The following is a 20755-nucleotide window of genomic DNA, read 5'->3' on the forward strand; positions in this document are numbered from 1 at the left end:
TTTCTTCATTTTTTTTCCGAACAATAATTTTTTTATAACATGTGTTCAAATTGTTTTATAATTTAGAAAAATTTTGTTTGGCACGAGATTTGAACTTTTCAGTATATTTTTTTAATATAAAACAATTAAAAATCAAATCTCTTGAGGCAGGTCTGTAATCTGTTAATGAGATGCTACATTTAGTGTAATACCCCATCATATATCTAAGAATATACGTCTCAACACATGGCGTAATATCAATGCTAATAGTGTTAATGTGACAAAACACGAGTTATTAGATTAACTATTATGTTAGCTTGAATTAATGCATTAATCATTACTTTGTTCTCATTGACTTTCAATTTCGCATTAGTTTGGTGCATTTTTAAAAAAACACACAACCATGATAAATTTTTAAAAAAACCATGAAAAACTAATAATAAAATCCTAAATATATATTTATTCAAACATTATTATATATAATAATAATAACAAGAAGCAAATTTTTTTTTTTTTGAAATGAACAACAATCATTTTTATAACGAGAACAACGTGTCTCTTTGGTATAATCGCATGAACTTTTTTTTGACGTGCCGACGCATCTTTTGCTCTTCTGTCTCCCCTCTTCCCCAAATTCCTCTTCCTCTCTTCTCGATTCTCCATGCTTCAATCAGTAATTGGCATCCTAAAATTGGATTTATCAATTCCCTGCATGGAAATTATGTGAAAATTGAGGATGAACATGTGAAATTTGCTCGATCAATTTCCATTATTTAGAAAATCTGAAATTTGTTAGGTATGGGTGCTTCATCTCATAAATTGTCCCTGGGTGTATTGTTTTTGTCCCGATTGTGTATTTTATTGCTCTTTCTATTGTCCAATGCCACCGGGGACGACGTCTCACTTGCCGCCCCAAGAGGCGCTCCTGCATCCTGTGGTAACGACTTCCGATTGGTATGATATTCTAATCCTAAGTAACATGTCGTTGTTTTTGTTCTTTGTTGTTTTCTATTGCGTTTCAGTTACTTAAAATATTTTTATTGTATTGGGTGAATATGCAAAGACAAATGTGAACGGAAAGTAGCAACATTTTGCTGACATATTGGTGCAAACATGTGCATTTAGGATCCAGTGGCTGAATGAAGTTTAAGCAATGGCATTTGTTATTTGAACAACGATGTCAACATCCTTATTGATCACTAAGTAGCACTGTAGTACTAAAGCATTCAGGATCGATGAGATAATAATTAGCAATTCCTATCACCTGACAGTGATTTGATTTTGAGGTTTTGAATGCATTTCATAAACAATACCGGGTAATTTGTGTTCGTTTGTTTTTTATGGGGCGTTTTGAATTTTTCACTTCACAATTTAAGGAGATATGATACGGTTACCCATTTTTATCATGTGTGACAAACCCAATTATTTTAATCAAAATAAATGTTCATGAAAAAAGCACCAATTTCCCTTCCTAGGTTTGTCCTTCATTCAATCCTCATGTATATATACACACGAGTATTTGTTTTTCGTTTAAGTATCAATTTCATGATTAGCATTTGAATTTAAAAAGCTGTATTTTTCTGCTTTTGTTTCGAGTATAGTGTTTGGTTGTCGATTGTGTTTGATTCGTGTGATGAAGTGATGTACTTTGGGCTTGATTTCCATGATAGCCACTTGCGATATAGTAACTTTTACTAGGATTTTTAGTACTCATACTATTTGCAAAGAAGGGCGGGGCTATTTGGATACAAGATTATATGAACTTGAGTTTATTGATTGATGTTATGTTGATGAATTGGCTTCAAGGTGTAGTTACGCGATGTAAAAATCAAACTTGTGTTTTTGTTTCTAGAGAGTGAAGTGAAACTTCATGAAATCTAAATTTTTTCTTGCTGGCTATTGGCTTATGAGAAATAGCATACCAAAAGTGAAAATGATGTTTTCTTGATTGATATTAATTTTTAATCATCGTTCATTTTGTTTCCAGGTTAAGGTCAATAGGTGGGTAAATGGGGTTGAAAAGGATCCAATAAGTGGGATAACTGCAGCATTTGGCTCTATATTGCCCACTGACACTGAACAAGGTCACAGACTGCCAGCTATATTTTCACTTCCCTTGAATAGTTGTTCATCCTCATCTGCTAAGGTATTTCTTCTGTGCAGTCTTTTTTTCTTTTTATTTGGAGTTTCCTTTAGTTTTGGAGCATCATTTAATCTCTCTCATTCAACGAGTGCATTGGGCATTCACCCGTCACTTTGATACCCGAGCTTGCAATGTTAGCTTGATCCTGTAATGGGGCTGAGTCTAGCCCTTAATCCTTACTCATCCTCATCCACCCGAAGAATGGAGTTTTGGATCTTAGCTGATGAATGGTATTTGTCCACAAGCCGCATCACATGTACTATAAGTGTGCGCTAATTGCATTTATATTGAGTTAGTAACATATGTTTTTTCTATGTCTGATTAGGATTAGTTCTAGATCTATCGATGTCCATATGGTCATTTAAGCTAATTCAATTAAATTTTGCCCATAAATAATAGATATATAATAAAAGGTACATTTTCCCCCAAGGGTCGCCTTTTTTTGCATATTTTCTTTATGCATTTATTCATCTTTTACAAGTATAAGGGATAAACAATATGTTTCGAGGTGGGGTATTGGATGGAATTCGACAAAACTCTTGTCTTTGAGGGATGATATCGGAAAAAAATCCTGAATACCTAAGGTAAAGCTAGGAAATGTTGTACGTAGTTCTGGTTGTGATAGATTTCATTTTGAAAATTCAAAACATACTGAAATAGTCAGGCAATGAGGTGAACACTATTGAACCTAGATTCTAACATCACTTTTGAATTGTTGGTGTCCCTGATGTTATACATGTAACTGAAATTCAAATCTCTTCATTTCTTTGATTTCTAATACTGCTGATAATGATCTGTAGCTGGTGGTTTTCGACTTTTATGTTTTAAAATTCCTCGAGGCTGTACTGGATATTTTCATAAAGGAGGTAGGTTATTGAAAATTCAAGTAAAAAAAACAACTCTCATACATTTTTTTTAATGCAAGAGGCCTACATCTGAAAATCCTTGCATTCGCTGTATGTTTAATCCCTGTAATGAACTAATATTGAACTGTCAACAGGAAATCAGAATAATTAAAACCAGTAAACCATCTGAGTAACACATCAATACATGATTCTTGATATAATTTGTTATGTTCTCTGTTTTTTGGTTCATTAATGTAATTCTCACTCAACAGTAATTTCCTCCCTTCATTCCTATGTCCCCATAACTGGTGCTCAAGATTTTTGAAGGATTTGTCATTTCCATCTTTACTATGTTGTGGTCATTGTAAAATCAATTAGGCATAGTTAAGTATCAAGAAGCATTCATTTTGTTCTTGGATGCATGAGTCTTTGCATTTATAGCTAATTTGAATGTGAATTCTTTGTCAAACCAGTCACCGATCATAACACAAAGAGCGTCTGATATTTCCATGTAGATATCAGGATCTATTGTATTGGCACTACGTGGTGATTGCGGTTTTACGACTAAGGCTAACATTGCACAAGTGGGTGGAGCCGCTGGATTGGTGGTGATAAATGATAGTGAAGGTAGCTTTTATTATTTATTATCTAAATTCATGGAGCTTGTATTTTGTTTCTGCCAATCTTGGCTTAGTTCATTCTTTTTGCCCTTAATGATGCATCCTTTCTGAACTTCCATAGATCTTTTGGAGATGAGTTGTGCTGCAAATGACACTACTTCAAACATTACAATTCCAGTAGTTGCAATTACTAAATCAGAAGGAGCAGAATTAAACAATTCCCTGGTGGAAGGAATGAGAGGTAATCCCATTTTCACGAACAAAAAATGCTTCATCTATTTCACTTAATTGTACCGGATTACGTGCAGTTATCGATGCACTTATTCATTTTTTTAGTTTCAGTTTTCTGTTGATTCAAAATGATTTGGTGTTTGGAATTATTTGAATTTTGCATTTTAGATGTGCGTATATTATCAATTCTCTGAAAGACTTTTGATTTAATTTAGTCTTTAGAAATCATGTAGGCAACTCAATCGAAGGTGCTCTTATGCACCGTTTCTTCTTTTTTTTTTGAAAACAAAAAATTATAGTCGCTGAATAGGGTGAACTTTTTGACAATCCATCTTACCTGCCAAAACAATAAATCTAGGAATAAAAAGTTCAAAACAAACAAGTGAGGATGTCTTATTACTGGAGCATGGCCATGAACACGGACTGAACTCGATTGGACTAGCAACTGCAGAAGCCATTCCTTGATGAATATCTTCAATATTGTCAAGAAAATGACATAAAGCTAGCTTTCAATCATGTTTGCCTTGGTCCGATACTCTGATTTTGTCATATTTATTAATGTATTGCATGGTGCTCTTGTAATATCATGGTATCCGTGGATCTATTTTCTGAGGAATCTGGAGTGCTAAATTTTATGTTTTCAAATGCAGTGGAACTTTTGTTATATTCTCCAAATCGTCCAATTTTAGATTACTCGGTGATATTCCTATGGCTGATGGCTGTTGGGACAATAGTTACTGCATCACTTTGGTCAGAATTCACTGGGACAGAGCAAAGTGATGAGCGCTACAATGAGTTGTCGCCCAAGGTTACATGAACTAGACAAATTTTCTATATGTTCTTGTACAGTACAGATCTTTACTCTTTCTGGATAGACATGTTATTTACAAAAAAAATATATGTTGTTTCTTTTCTTGAATAGCGTCATGAAGCATGTTATTGGGCATTATGATTGGCGTTTTTACTAACAATATATCAAGTCAATTTGTGAATATTAAAAAGCTCTGTTGAATGGCGATTTAATTTATCACCATCAACTCTGATTTTATGTTTCACTTCTTTATATCTGATAAATCATTTACAAGAGTTGCATTTCAGGTATGTGTATGTTGTACAATAAGTATATCTGTAGTAGTGATTCTTGGTGCTGATATTACTTTCTTTCGTTCCTTAACCAATTAGCCAATCGTATCACAGCCTTTGTGAGCTAACTATTTATTCTTATGTTCATTTAGGCTATTGGGCTGTAACTCTCTCTCATTACTTATTAAATTGATCCCTTGGTTCCTGAACTCGGTGACTAGGATGAAACAGAATAAGAATTAAATAGAACGTGAGAATAAAGTTTCCTATCAGATTTTGTGGTGTTATTAAAAAATTTACCGAGTTATTGCATGATAGAGTTGTTGGCTTCTAGTTACTTATGTTGAGCATTAACTACAAGAGTTCTTTCTTTCTTCAATTTGTATCTTTTCTCTGAAAGTCAAAGCTTCATCTGTTTTCATATGGTGAACACGGGTTGCATAAAGTCTCTTTTTTTCATGTTAGGAGTCTAATGCTACAGCAGCCATCGATGAGGAAGACAAGGAAATCCTCCAACTTACTACCAAAAGTGCTGTAATTTTTGTTATAACGGCGTCGACTTTCCTGGTCCTGCTTTACCTGTTTATGTCATCCTGGTTTGTCTGGCTGCTAATTGTTCTCTTCTGCATTGGTGGTATTGAGGTAGATATTAACTTCCCTCTTTGCCATTTACTTCTTGATACAGATGATACAGATTATAATAGCGCAAATTACGAACATGAACTATCATGATTTTGGTGATCCTGATGGAGGCAGGCAAACTGTAAACCTCTGTGCATACCATGAAACTAACATGAAAAACACAGTTAAATTAACTACAATTAGTGGAATAAGTGAATATTCAATCTATTACAATATACTGATTAGATTATTGAGGAAAACAGTGAGAACTGTTAACAATGTTACACAAAAGTTTGTCATCCGACTATCATGAGATTGACAAAAATACTGTATTAGGATGTGGCGTGTTGACTTAGAGGACAAGTAACATTATTCTCTTACCATCACCATTGTCATCAGATTGTTATGTGTATGTTTATTCTTTAGTGCAGAATGGCTGTAATGATACGAGCCTTTATGATTTTACTTATTCATTAGTGCAGAATGAATGTAACGAGCATTTATAATTTTGCTACATAACAGGCTGTATTTTTTGTGACAAATGCTGCATGTTTCAATGTGGTGCATCATTCTTTGGCTGCGATGAAGTAGATAATAAAAGAAGTTAAATTAAAACCTGGTTTTCAATAATACTGAATAAAGGCTGCAGCTTATTCTTTAGTGCAGAATGACTGTAACGAGTCTTTATAATTGCTACATAACATGTCTGTAGTTTTAGTGACGAAAGCTACATTTTTCGATGTGATTGCATCATTCTTCGGCTGCAATGAAATAAAAGATGTTAAGTTAAAAGCTTATTTTCACTAATACTGGATTTGTCAACTGCAGCTTATTCTTTGGTGCAGAATGACAACAAGCCTTTATAATTTGCTGCATAACAGGGCTGTAGTTTTAGTGACCAAAGCTCCATGTTTCAATATGGTGCATTATTCTTTGGCTGCGGTGAATTAGATAATAAAATATGTTAAACAATAAAATAATTAAAGGGAAACTTTGTTTTTACTAGTGCTGAATATAGGGCTAGTGGTTCATGCATGGGCTTATATCTTTATACCACCCATGTAGAACAACCTTGTGGATAGTACATTCTTTACATGTATTGATGCAAGAAATTAAGAGAGCAGTTTTCGTCTAACCTGCAAAAACTATTTATATTTCTCGAGACTAATGTCTTATACAGAGATCGGGATTGCATGATTGGGGAAGGTGCTGTGATGGATTGAGTATGATATTTGATGAAGTTCATGTTCATTGGAAACAACATATATCTTGAAGTGTAGCGTCCCACTACAAAAAAGACTAATAAGTACGCATGATTAAAACTTAATAACAACAATTAAATAACGAAAAGAATAATTTAAGTACTTTTACAACTTAAACGAAAATAAAACAATAATTCCAGTCTTAATCGTTAATACAACCAAATTGAAATCGTAATCATTGAATACGAGAAACCAAATAAAACCTCCACTTGATAAACAACGAAAACCCAACTGCTCTAGCCACTGCCATGGCCGTCCAAACTAGGCTTGGTTCGGTACTGTATACCGATTTTTTTTAATAATATCGTACCGAAATTTTTTCGGTACCGAAAAATGAATACCGATACCGTACCGAAATTTCGGTACACCGTCATGTCGGTATACCGAAATTTTGGTATGACATAAATTACATACCGTTCTTACAAAAAAAATTCGGTATATCCGCAATTTCGTTACGGTATCGATATAATACCATCTATACCGAATTTTTTTAAAAAAATTGTTAATCTCATCACAATCACAACAAAATAATTTTATTATAATAATATTTCGGTATTTCGGAATATACCGAATTACCGAACATTTCAAAAACATATACCGATACCGGTACCGAAAATTTCGGTACAGTACTGTTAATATCGGTATATGCGGTATATTTCGATATGGTATGCACGGTATACCGGAATTTCGGTATTTTTTCCCAGCCCTAGTCCAAACCGTCCAAACTAAGACCTACCCAGTGAAATGGGGTGTCCGATGAAAACAAGGACGTGAGCGACAATTACCCAATACGAGAATCTACGAGTATACAAACAGATATGATACATGCAAAATGCTATATGCTCGGATATCAAAGATAAAGTCAAGAATCTCATGCTCAGTCTAGAGGCGCCTGAGTGTGTAGTAGAGGCGCCTGAGTGTGTAGTAGAGGCGCCTGAGTGTGTAGTCTCTCATATGTCATAGGCATGTTTTGGTTCTCACCCCCATCATCAGGAGACCCATAGTTGTCAATCGCGCGTAGCGCCCTGTAGTGCAGAGGTTGCCCGTGGCTATAGCGCATAGCGAGGGCTATTTGAAAGTAAAACGCCACAAGCATATAAATATATAATATATAGCATATACTAACATCAATTCGATATTTCATTGTTAAATAACAAAAATATAAGTTCAAAACATATAAAACCTCAATTCTAAAACTAGAAAAACATAATTTAAAATTCATCTTCATCTTCTTCATCAAGATCGAGACCATCTTCTTCATTTGAAATTGCATAATGTTCGGCGTCATTCTCTTCTTCACTTTCTTCATCAAAGTCAAATTCATCATCATCTATAAAATTAAGTGTGGAAGATGTTTCTATTGGCCTTTTCCCTCTAGACTTAGATGTGGACGCCTTCGAGCTTCCTGTAGATGTAGGGGTCGCCTTCGAGGCCCCTTTGGATTTCCTCAATGTATAAGGAGCTTCATCTACTCCAACAACATCTGCAATATCTTGCCAAGTCAAATCATCACCATCATGAACAAAGTCAGGCTCTTCATCCTCCAGTCTCCCTAGCAGCCATTCATTGCCATCATCCACTTCAGTCAATATGATAGGATCGATGGTATCACGACTATCGTATCTACGCCTCAGAGCTCTGTTGTATTTGATGAACACCAAATCATTCAGGCGTTTTTGCTCCAATCTATTTCTTTTCTTGTAATGAAGCTGCATTTATTTATATATGTTTATCAAGGCACGTGGCACGAGAACAAATTCTTAAAACTTCACAGTAATAGAAAATAAAAATTATAATACTATAAAAACTTACATGTTCAAACACACTCCAATTGCGCTCGGAACCAGAGGAGCTTACAAGTGAGACTGAGTATCTTTTGGGCAAGTTTTTGCAACTTTGGTGTCGAAGCTCCGTATGAGTTCCACCATGCAGCTAGTTAATAACAATAGTTATATTAATATTTCTCATTGAATTTATTTCAAAAAAATAAGGAAAAACTTGATTTTCATACATGGTGATACAACCTTTCTCATTTCGATTGCAACTTCCTTCCCAAAAAAACCTTCGGCTGTTTGTATTTTAACAACTCTGTATGTATTTTTCTCTCCGTCTCAGTATCAAAAGTCAACCTACTGATTGCATTGTACAACCCCGTAAATACTTCCTCATCTTGTTCTATCTCAGAATTTGAGTAAAAGAACTGAGGGTTCAAGAAATAACTCGCTGCATGCAAATCTTGATGGAGTTGCAACTGCCACCTATCGTCGATTATGTCAAAAACCTCTTTGTACCTATCTTCGTTATTACCAAAGGCTTTTGCTATTTTCTCCTTAGCCCTATTCATTGCCTCGTATATATAACCCATGCCAGACTTCTTCTCCCCATCCACCAACCGAAGTACCTCCAATAATGGGCCACCAACTTTCATAGCATAAATGATAGAATTCCAAAATGAAGGCATCAAAATAATTTTCTGTGCTTGCTTACCAGTCTGTTCCTTCGCAAATTTGCTTTTATTCAAATTTTTTGAAGTAAACATCTTTCTCAAATGTTGCTTATGCTGCTGAAAGCTTCTCATAGTCAAGAAAGCGGTGGCAAAATGAGTTTTAGCTGGCCTGATAAGGTCTCTTTGGCCGGTGAACTCTCTCATCATGCTCAACAACATAACCGCTGTTGTAAATATATCCGTCAACATTAATTGCCCGCTCAAGTGCCCTCTTCAAATCTGGCATTTTGAATATGTCCTCAATCATCAAATCCAAACAATATGCTACACACGAGGCCCAATACAAGTTTGGATATTTATCCATCAACTTCTTTCCTGTAAAGAACAAGAGAATAAAATGATAGTTAATGAAAATGAAACTAATCAACGAAAGTTAAAAGACGTTGTAACTTAGTATATTAGATTTTCTAACCCGCATAAACATTATTTGATGCATTGTCGGTGACCACTTGAACAATATTATTCAACCCAACTTTTTGCACAAACTTGTCAAGCAACTCAAACGTCTTCTCACCCGTGTGAGAGTAGCTAGATGCATCAACTGATTCAATAAACATGCTGCCTTTTGGGGTATTCACCAAGAAATTGATAAGTGATCTCCCCTTTCTATCTCTCCACCCATCAGCCATCAAAGTACAACCATTCTTCGCCATCTCCTCTTCATTTTGTTTCAAAATCAGCTTTGTATGGTTGATCTCTTCCTTTAAAAGTGGTTATCTCACCTCATGGTAACTAGGTGGTTTCATCCCAGGACCATATTGTCCAATAGCTTTCGATCATTGGCTTTAAGCTGTCATATTTGACCGCATTGAATGCGATCCTTGCATCATACATCCACCTTGCAAATTTTTGAACTGCATCAAACCTCAACTTTTTCTGAACTTCATTAAATTGGGGTGCTTTACCACCTTGATTCTTTGCGTCTAGCTTAAAGAAAGCATTTATAGGACCCAATGACCGTGGTTTTTTGGGCATTAACATTGACGAGTTGCCATAGGAAGAAATAGATGCCGACCGCTTTCCACGAGAGGATGGATCCCCGTGTGTATCAATATCATCTCCTTGCTTTTCTATATCAAAAACATCATCAAAGTGAGGCATGGAATCCATGACAGTTTTTTGGGCTAACTTTTCTTCAAAGTGATATTTCATTTCTTGATTAACACATGCTGGGGCTTTTGGACAAAGTTTTGTATTTTTAAATCCTCCCGCAAGATGTTGTTTGAGCCTTGTTATCCCACATTTTGTAACTTTTTGGCAAAAGTTGCATAATATTCCATCAGAAATCTTGTCTGGATTAACCATCCTCCCATAGTTCCATCCAATATCTTTTTTTCTCAATTCTTCTTGTAGGTTTTCCATCTTATAAACTCTGAAATTAAGAAAAAAAAATTGATTATACATTGAGGAAATCCAATAAGCAAATGGCAGTAGGCTAGTAGCTAATATTCCAGAAATAAAATCATTCTGTTATAGAGATTATACATTGAGGAAATCCAATATTCTAATAAGCAAATGGCATTAACTAATATTTCAGAAATAGAATCAATATTCCTAAGCAAATGACAGTAAGTACAAAGGCAGTAACTAATATTCCAATAATCAAATGGCAGTAACTAATATTATAGAATCAACCTATAAGCAAATAGAATTAATATGTTATAGAGATTGTTCTTCTCAACAAGGTGTCCAAAAAAAATCAAAAATCAGAAGGAAAAAAAAAAGAGCAGAATATTACCGAAGTGCAGCGATGCAAAGCAGTGTCCAGAAGTCCGGCGGTCGGCGGTGCAAGGCGAGCTTTCTTGGGCGTGTTGTTGATGCTTGGAGAAGTGGAGAAGTGGAGAAGAGACGCGATGTATAAACTATCTGTAGGGTTGTGCAGAATGGGCCTAAACATTTGAGCAACATGGGCCTAAATAATTGAGCAACATGGGCCTAAAATTGGCAGTATAAAATGGGCCGAAAATTGGGTGAAAAAACTGGCCAGAGCTTTCTTCAACATAGCGCACTATGTCATCGCTACAGAAATACCAAAATAGCGACGATAGTGCTCGCTATTTGGAAGTGGCTAGTGCGTAGCCCCCTGTAGCGACCGGGCAGCGCTACGCCTCGCTACACGCTATAGCGAGCGCTACAAGCGCTATTGACAACTGTGCGTGGACCTAGAATGTCCAGGGTCATCAGAACCCGCGAGTCTCGTCGGACACTGTAGTTCTCGATGCTCAAACCGTCCACAATACATAACATGGCTGAGCGGCCCAAACAAACGAGGTATATCTCAAAAGATATCAGGCCCAACGTGATATGTCATGCATAATATGTCCAAACAGTGAACATGTATCATGCAACAAAGAAATATACTACATATAAGCGTGTATAATATGCTTGGATATCTCAGTCAGTACATCACGTACTTCACTGAAACAATCTGACAGAAAGTCTATTCGTGTGAACCTAGACAATATCAACATACTGAAATCACTATCATGCCAGATCCAGAATCACTAAAAATGCTTCAAAGTTCTTCCTAATGATCCTTAAATCACATTTAAAGCTTTAGGATTATACCCGCGTCCGTCTTCAGCCCGTTGATGACGTCTTGCTCTGTGTGTCCCGGTTCATCGAACCCTCCTCGAGTCGACACTAGTTCCGAAGCTTCCCGACATTAAACTGCCTTAGAAACTGGTTAAAAATCTATTGCATATTGCTAGAACTCGAGAGAGAAGTTGAGAGAAAGCGATGCAGAAAACAAATGAAATCAACTTCTATTTATAGGCTGCATCCTGGCTAGTTCAGAAGATCCGAACTCAATATTGTTTTTGCCGCGTGTCATAATCTCATTCATCTAGTTGAACTTCTTTGGATAATATAATTTGAAGTACATTGAGTTGTCCATTTTAAATTTAGTGGATCCCAGGATGTTGATAATCAATTCCTTAATTCAGTGGATCCCAACATGTTGATAATTAATTAATCAATTCCTTAATAATGCTTAATTAATATTTCTTTAATAATGTCTTAATTGGTACTTCATTCAAATAAGGATTCGGGTCATTACATTATGCAAACTTTCCATATGGACCTATTATGTTATTTTCTGTTTTGGAACATAAGTATTGGCTTGTAATGTAGGGTTTCATAAACTCCCTCGTAGCTTGTTATTTTGGGCCCTCAATTACACATCAGTATGCGGCGTTTTATTTTTTTTACAAAACTATTGTAAAACTAAATATATTTATTAAAATATAACATAAACAAGAAGTTTATGTTTTTATCATAAACCGGGTTTTAAGTTGTAACCGCACCAGTTCATAGTTACTTAAATTTTTCAAAAAAAAAAAAATTAGAGGAGGCAAAGACTTGGAGGAGCCGCAGACCGAGTCCTAGGCTCCTAAAAAACGTTAATATAAATTTGGTGCTTTTGATTCTGCGAAGAGCCGCGGACCTCGTGGAATCCAAAGCACCGAATTTATGTTAAATATTATTTTGAGGAGCCTCAAGTCCACGACTCTAATTCTTTTAAAAAAAAATTTAGAGTTGGCAGCCTGTGAAATTCATCGGTGCTTTGCATTCCTGTATAGAAAAAAATTCTGACCCACGGCTCATATATTTTTTTTTAAAAAAATTATTTTTAGGAAAATACCTAATTTTTTTAAAAAAATATTTTAAAGAAGGTGTTCATACTGGATCAGCGAGTACTATTAATCTACAGAGCTGATTCGTGGTTTATTATAAAAACATAAACATTTAGTTCATGTTATGTTTTGGTAGATATATTTGTTTAAATTTTTTTAAAAAAAACCATCAATATTCTTGATGCTATGAAATGTGCTAATTTATATGCACTAACTACTGGATATTTAGCAATTTTCTTAACAAGGAACTTTTGGTGATTAATACAATTTGTCATCTGCCCAAGACAAAAGAGGTACTATGGGTATAAATAATGGAAAACCAAAAGTTATTGTGATGGAAAAGCATAGGTGATGATGAATGACAGAATGAGTGATTCAACTTATATGAATAATAAACAAGGCTGCTTGATTTCTGCAGTAGGCATGTGGGACTTATATTCTTTATTGACCTATGAGTCCTGGTCACACATGCTGTGAAAGTTCTTGTTAAGTGAGACATACATTTAATATCTGATTAGTACAGATCTTAGTGTATTAAATAATTCCATGCTTTGTTTTTTTCTTGGGGATAAAAAAACCCAAAAAGCTGCATCCAAGGAGTTATGTCAGAGAATGATGTTATGTTACCTCTTTACATGTTTGGGTCTTCCTGTTTGCTGTGGACTAGATCTAAATTTTGTGACTTGAATCAAATGCTTATGGGACTGACTATTCAGTGCATTTGCATTATAATGTGATGAACTCAATACTTATATCAGCTTTTACATCCTTACGAAGATGCTTTATAACACCTCCCATTAAATTTTTGTTCATATCTATAAGCTATTAAGGTTACTCGTGCTTCATCATGCTTATTGAATACTTTCCAGGGAATGCATAATTGTATTGTATCATTGGCGATGAGGTATGATTTGATTTTGTTCGGTGAACTTAAAAGTTTTTATTATTACTGAGTCCCTTGTGTTCATGTATATATGTCTCTTCTGTGTTCTTGTTATTTGAGCAGCAAACGCAAAAGTCTTGGACAAAAGACATTGAATATGCCCCTTGTAGGGGAGGTTTCCGTTTTCTCTTTAGCTGTGTTGACATTCTGTCTACTATTTGCCATTGTGTGGGCTGCAAATAGGAAGGCGTCATACTCTTGGTTTGGCCAAGACGTTCTTGTAAGCTGTCATCTGTTTCTTTCATGTTTACCCTGTTCCTGAATATATTTGTTCAGTTGAATTATTCCTACCAGCCGTGCTGATTTGACATGTTGGCTACTTGGCTCTGCTGGTATGATTCAATCCTGCATGTTGTAAAACAAATGTGTATATTCTGGTTTAGCCCTTCTGCAAACTGGAAAATTTTAGACTTAGTTATACTAGCTTAGCATTGAAGTGGGTTTGGTAGATTCTCCTGTGGTCTCTGAACGTGAATCTCCAAGTGCTTTTCTGTAGAAATTCACACATGCCCTATCGTTTCATCAGAAACCCACTGGCCACTTGCAATATTTCCATGGATAGTTTACCATTGCAAATCAAAAGATCTTATAAATCGCAGCGAGCTTGCTTTGATGCCCAGATTTATTTTTAGTAGAGAGAGGATTGGGAAATGTTGATCTGAACATGAGTTTGGACCAAATATAAAGAAGATTTTAATTCGATATGAAGTATTGACTCTATTTGTGAAATCATTATTGGCTTATCAACGGTGGAAGCAATGTGTTTTTCTATTTGTCTTTGCATTTAAAATCAGGCTTCCTGGATTTCATTTCATCTATATGCACCACACCAGTTTCTCTATTTCACTATGGCTGTCTCTCCATTATGGCTTATGATGTTTATGAAAGATGTCTGGATTAACATGCGGTAATATATTTGTGAGTTTTGATTATTTGGTAGCTGTTTTTACATTTGGCTCTCTGGTACTGTTATTTAATTTGCATTTATGTTGCCATTTGACAATTTCTCTCATTATTTCTGAATCAATCCTTGAAAAGCTGTTGATTGTTGCACATGAAATAACATTGCCAAATATTTAATATTTTCTTGATTTCAGGGTATTTGTATGATGATAACTGTTTTGCAGTTGGCTCAATTACCAAATATAAAGGCATGTAGAAAATCCGTGCTTTGTAATTACACTGTTGGCTCCATTTCATCAACTGATAATTTTTTGTTGTCTTCTAGGTTGCCACAGTACTTTTGTGCTGTGCCTTCATATATGACATCTTTTGGGTTTTTTTGTCTCCTCTTATATTCCATGACAGCGTTATGATTGCAGTAAGTTTGTATTGATTTGTCATTTCTCTCTTTAATTTTATGCGATTAGCTTATCTATCGTGAACATGGTTCCTATATGGTCTGCTACTTTCCATGGTTAAACTCGATTTTGGATGCTCTGGGCTCAATTCTTAAACAACATCCTTATGTAGACGCGATATGCGTTCAACTTTTCTGTACTCTTCCTTTATATAGTTGTTTTGTGGACTAGAATTTGTCTGTCTTCTGATACAAGTACCCCAAGTGTTTTCATTTATATGAAATATCTTCGAGCAAAAGGGGAAAAATACAAGTAAAAACGCATTTGGAAACATCTGTTGTGTCATATATTATCTTTCAAAGTGATTAAAAGACCAATCTATATGTGAAGCATCAGCCCTTGTCTTTCTCATTGTTACTTGATGTCTTGTGGATATTGTGTGAAAATGACTCTGAAGCAAGCTCAGATAACTACTTTTGCCAATGAATCTTGAAAAATTACAAGCAAACGTGGCCATGTAGAATGTATGCATTAAACAACCTCGTGGTATTTTCCTATCAATCTCCTTCATGTTTTTACTCTTCATTTTAAGGTGTTTCAGACACTGGAGTGCGTCAGTCCATGTCTTCTGTCCACTTTAACTGTGCAGGGGACCTTTGTCATTTATAAATAAAGGTTGAGAGGTTTTTGTGTCTATAGCTTTGACCATTAAGAAATCTGAATGATCTCACAGTTGTGGTTAAGATAGGTCTAGATAGGTCAGAAAATATCCAAGATCAACTGGATAAAAAGCTAACTAATCATCGAAACGGATGTTAGAATTTTCTCTGTGCTAAATTATCTGTTTTCATTGTGCCACCCTTTGTAGATTTGTCGTCTTTGCATTAACTCTAATATTCTTCCACATTGAAAGTTTTACGGAGTTACTATATCAGGAAAGTGAGTAGAGATGCGTGCTTTTATGGATTCTTTCTGCACTTTTTGTTGTCTGCCAACAATTTGAATTTTTTTAATCTGTGATATTGAATTGACTGAATTTAATGGTTAATTAGAATTTGGAGCACATTATACTTGCATTGTTATTGCAATCCTTGTGAATTACTTTATATCGACTTGAAATTTTTTTTGCAAATAATTTAGGTTGCTCGAGGTGATAAAGCCGGTGGAGAATCAATCCCCATGCTTTTGAGGATTCCTCGACTAGCTGATCCTTGGGGTGGTTACAACATGATAGGTTTTGGGGACATTCTCTTCCCGGGTTTACTAGTTTCCTTTGCTCATAGGTACCTGTACGGCATCGTGGTTGATGGTGATAAATATGATGATTTACTCTACAAATTTTTGTGAATTGCTTTGGATAAATAATCATTAGTTATAATGCATTTTTTGTGCAATTTGAATAAATTGCAGTCTCATCAATAAAGATGCTGTATTTCGCCTTTTTTTGGATGAAAATTTGTGAATGCTTTTTCAAAAACCTTTAGTTCTGTATATCAGTCTGATATGTACAAGTACATGTCCTCATTTAAGTATACTTACATGTTAATTAAAATGTTTTAATTGAAAAATCTGAGCTTTTAGGTAATCCACTGTATTATTTGACTGGAAAAAATTGTTTTGTTGCAGATTTGACAAAGCCTATAAGAAGAGTTCATTGAATGGATACTTCTTGTGGTTGACAATTGGTTATGGAGCTGGTGAGTGTATTAGCTGGATTTTGTGTATTGTTATATTCTAATGTATGGAACATTTGGGCTTGTGTTGCTTGGATCCAAAACAATAGCTTTCTGGTTTCATCACCTCTTCAAATTCAGTTTCCCATCGGTAAATTATTTATTGATTAAGAACTACACAAATATGTTGGGCATATCTAGGAAAACCAAAAGCTCGCGACTTATTAAGGATCAACCTTTGTGGTTAAAGTGGGGGATACAATAAATACATGCAATTAAAAGCATGAGTTTAATTTTACAAACATGTACTTAATCAAGGGATTTCAGCATAAAAAATATTTCTTTCCTTGCTATCCAAACGTGGTAGATAATACTCCGCAGTCCCATGATTCTTGCTAGTTATTTTGTTATCGTTCAACATTACAGGCATTTAATTTTTTTGCCATGTTCCATTACTGCATGAAAGCTCTGAATTATCTTTGTTGAAGAACTATGCGATTTTCCTATCAAGTTTCTCTCAATAAACGAGCTTGAACTAAATAATACAGTCATATTGAAGATGCTTTGCTGCAGGCCTGTTATTTACCTACTTGGGCTTATATTTGATGGATGGGCACGGTCAGCCTGCTCTCCTTTATCTGGTTCCCTGTACACTCGGTATGAATCTCTTGCCATCAATTTATACAGTTAAAAGAAACTATTTCCCCCTCTATAATCTTCAGTTTCATAATTGTTTCTCTATTTCATGCATATAAATGAATGAAATTGCCATTTTCAAGTTTATTTCCAAGGAACGATTGTATTCTTTGTACATGAACACGTGACGTCTACTATTATTCTTTTCCTTTTCTTTTTTGGTTTGAATTTTAGCTTTCCAACTTTTACAAATGCAATATATGCATGTGAACTTCAGGAACTTGTGTTTTGTTGGGTTTGGTGAGAAAGGAGCTAAAACAACTTTGGAGCCATGGCATCGTTTCTACCGAATCCACATCCACATCAGGTGAAGCTTGATGGATCAGACTCGTTACCAATACACTCAGAACTGACTCATAGTTCACCTTCCCCTTTCCCCGAGGCTTCTTCTGACTATGGGAATCCTGTAAACTTTGTAATTCATTTATGTGAAACATAAAGGTTGAAAATGTGTATAGCACTCTGAAGGTAGTTCACTTATGTATATTGCATATCTTTCTCACTTCTAATGCCAAAAGCTTCATTGGAGTTTAGTAATGTGATTGATTCTGTTGTGGATACTTGTTTCTATGCGTTCTTGCAAATTTTTTGAAGTGATGGATTTTTTTTAGCCTGTTCTCTGTGAAAATTCCTTCGCCTGAAACCCCATATTGCTGTGTATATGATTGGTTTAGTTTCCAAATTTGTAATGAGTAAACTAAGGGTGTTTTTTTAATGTATTTGGAAACTTCGTGCGTGTTTTTGCTTTTGGAAAAATATCAAAATATTTGCAGCGGTCTAATCATAAAAAAATTTGTTATGGCATTTAATATTTTTAAATCATTTATGGGTATTTTTAATTTTAAAATATATCAGTAGTATGCTGGTTTAGGGGAAAAATAAGAATGTGATATAAAAGTAGTATTGTAAATATATTTATAGATATGTAGTATTATATATATCTAATATCTAATACTATTGTAAATATATGAGTTTGAATTGTGAGCTTACTATTTTACCCTTTCATTTATTTATTTACAATTTGTTATGTTTATGATGTTTTTTAAGTAATTTTCTATGTTAATTTAATATGATCATTAATAGTCTACTTAATTCAATCAATATAATTATTAATTTGATTTTACTTTTAAATTTAATTTAATTTACATATTTTAAAAAAATAATAATATTACATCTATTTTACTTTTATAAATATATGATTTTCATTCGTAAACTTACTATTTTACCATTTTATTTGTTTTATAAATTGTCATGTTCATGAGGTTTCTTAAATTATTTTCTACGTTAGTTTAATAGGATTATTATTTTACCATTTTGTTTGTTTTATAATCTGTCATGTTTATGAGGTTCTTTAAATTATTTTCTACGTTAGTTTAATATGATTATTAATAGAGTACTTAGTTAAGGTATTTATTATTTCAATTTTATTTTTAAATTTAAATTTAATTACTTTAATTATACATTGACATCAAATTCATAGAAAAGTAATATAATAAACTTTAATTATTCATTGACATCAAATTCATAGAAAACTACTATAATAATGTTATAAATTAAAAATTTGTTAATATTCCGAATATTAAGGTAATAATGGGAAGACGAATGTAGATGAGTGATGTTGAATAAAATTAAATTATTAATAAAATTAAAATCATATAAAATATATTTTTCTCATTTAAAATAGATATATTTTTAAACTACTTATGTATCAACATAGATACATAATTGAGAGAAAAAGTTTGTATGTAAGTGATTTCAATACAAAGACAAATATTTAAGTATTTAATCAATTTCGATATATGATGCTAAAAAAATATCCTTAAATAATATATTATCTATTAATAATATCTATTAAATATATGACTTTCAATTGTGAGCTTACTATTTTACCAATTTTTTGTTTTACAATATTCATCATATTCATGATGTTATTTAAGTCATTTTTTATACTAGTATAAAATGATCATTAATAGTGTACTTAACTCAATCAAAATAATTATTATTTTAATTTAGTTTTAATTTCTTAAATTTATACATTGCAGTCAAATTTATGAAAATCTCTATCATATTAATGATAGATAATAATGGGAAGACGAAGGGAGATGAGACGGATTGAATAAAAATAAATTATTAATAAATATTAAGTTCATATAAAAATTCTTTCTCCCATTTAGAATAGAGATATTTTCAGACTTTTTATGTGTCAATTGAGATACGTGATTGAGAGAAATGTTTGTATGTAACTGATTTCAAACACTATTTTTAAGCCATTTGGTCAATTTTTTATATATGCTGCTAAATAAATATTATTAAATAATATGATTCATTTGTCATTTAGTGTTCTTGCAATGAGATGAGTTTTTTACACTAGAGTTAATATGTTTTATTGTTATATGTCATTTGTGTTGATTATGTTGTATGAATGTCATATAAAATGTCAATATTTCTAAGAAAATAAAATCGTTTTCAAAAAGAAAAAATTCTTCATCCAGAAAAAGAAACACATGAAAAACAAAGTGTACACAATTCTCATTCTATTTATAATGGTATGAGAATAATTCTAAAGCTTTGTGGACACAATAGATCAATTTTGTGAATTTTTAGTAAATTGAGACATTAAGCCAATTGCACTTTATTTTATCCAATATCATCTCGATATATTTCGAGGTGGTTAAGAGGTTGTTTTTGTCTTTTTTTTTAGTCAAAGTGACTAATCAGCTAATTCATAAGATATAAAATAGTAGTATTGAAAACTTCTCGCCAAATATATTCACTTAGCCAAATAGTGAAATGCAAATAAAATTGTACAACATTTCATCAAATTAATTTTGACTATCATAAAATGCTTATGAAATCTAAACAGTTGTATTATTAGATGAGATATTGAATAAAACAAATACTTTTATATATATTTGAATGATATTTATTATCTCATTTGAATCTTAATTATGTTATTCATGTCTCTTCTCAAAATTTTTAAAATACAATAATTAATTTTGTATGTCGTTCCACAAGATATAAAATATTATAAACAAAATGTAAACTCGATAGAAGAACATTTGTTTTGTTTCAATGAATAATATAATATTATGTTCTAGACACAACAAATGAGAATGAAACTATATTATCCCCATGATATGATGAACGCAATCATCGTTCCAAAGCTTCTAAAAAAATAACTAACGAGATGACTTTCCTGAATTGCGTCAAATTAAAC

At 33.5% G+C, this 20755-nt stretch overlaps 1 protein-coding gene across 1 annotated transcript; it reads left to right on the forward strand.

Annotated features, from left to right (window-relative positions):
- Positions 1–526: 526 nt before the first annotated feature.
- Positions 527–18106, forward strand: LOC142547575 (signal peptide peptidase-like 3). Its single transcript, XM_075655938.1, has 14 exons — positions 527–933; positions 1967–2125; positions 3483–3594; positions 3709–3828; positions 4469–4626; positions 5367–5543; positions 13795–13829; positions 13932–14088; positions 14966–15019; positions 15097–15189; positions 16310–16452; positions 16796–16866; positions 17416–17499; positions 17756–18106. The coding sequence occupies exons 1-14, from the start codon at positions 778–780 to the stop codon at positions 17854–17856; spliced, it is 1620 nt and encodes a 539-aa protein (XP_075512053.1). The 5' UTR covers positions 527–777; the 3' UTR covers positions 17857–18106.
- Positions 18107–20755: the final 2649 nt, after the last annotated feature.

The sequence above is a fragment of the Primulina tabacum genome, chromosome 5, assembly GCF_025594145.1.
Source record: "Primulina tabacum isolate GXHZ01 chromosome 5, ASM2559414v2, whole genome shotgun sequence".
Taxonomy (NCBI): Eukaryota; Viridiplantae; Streptophyta; class Magnoliopsida; order Lamiales; family Gesneriaceae; genus Primulina; species Primulina tabacum.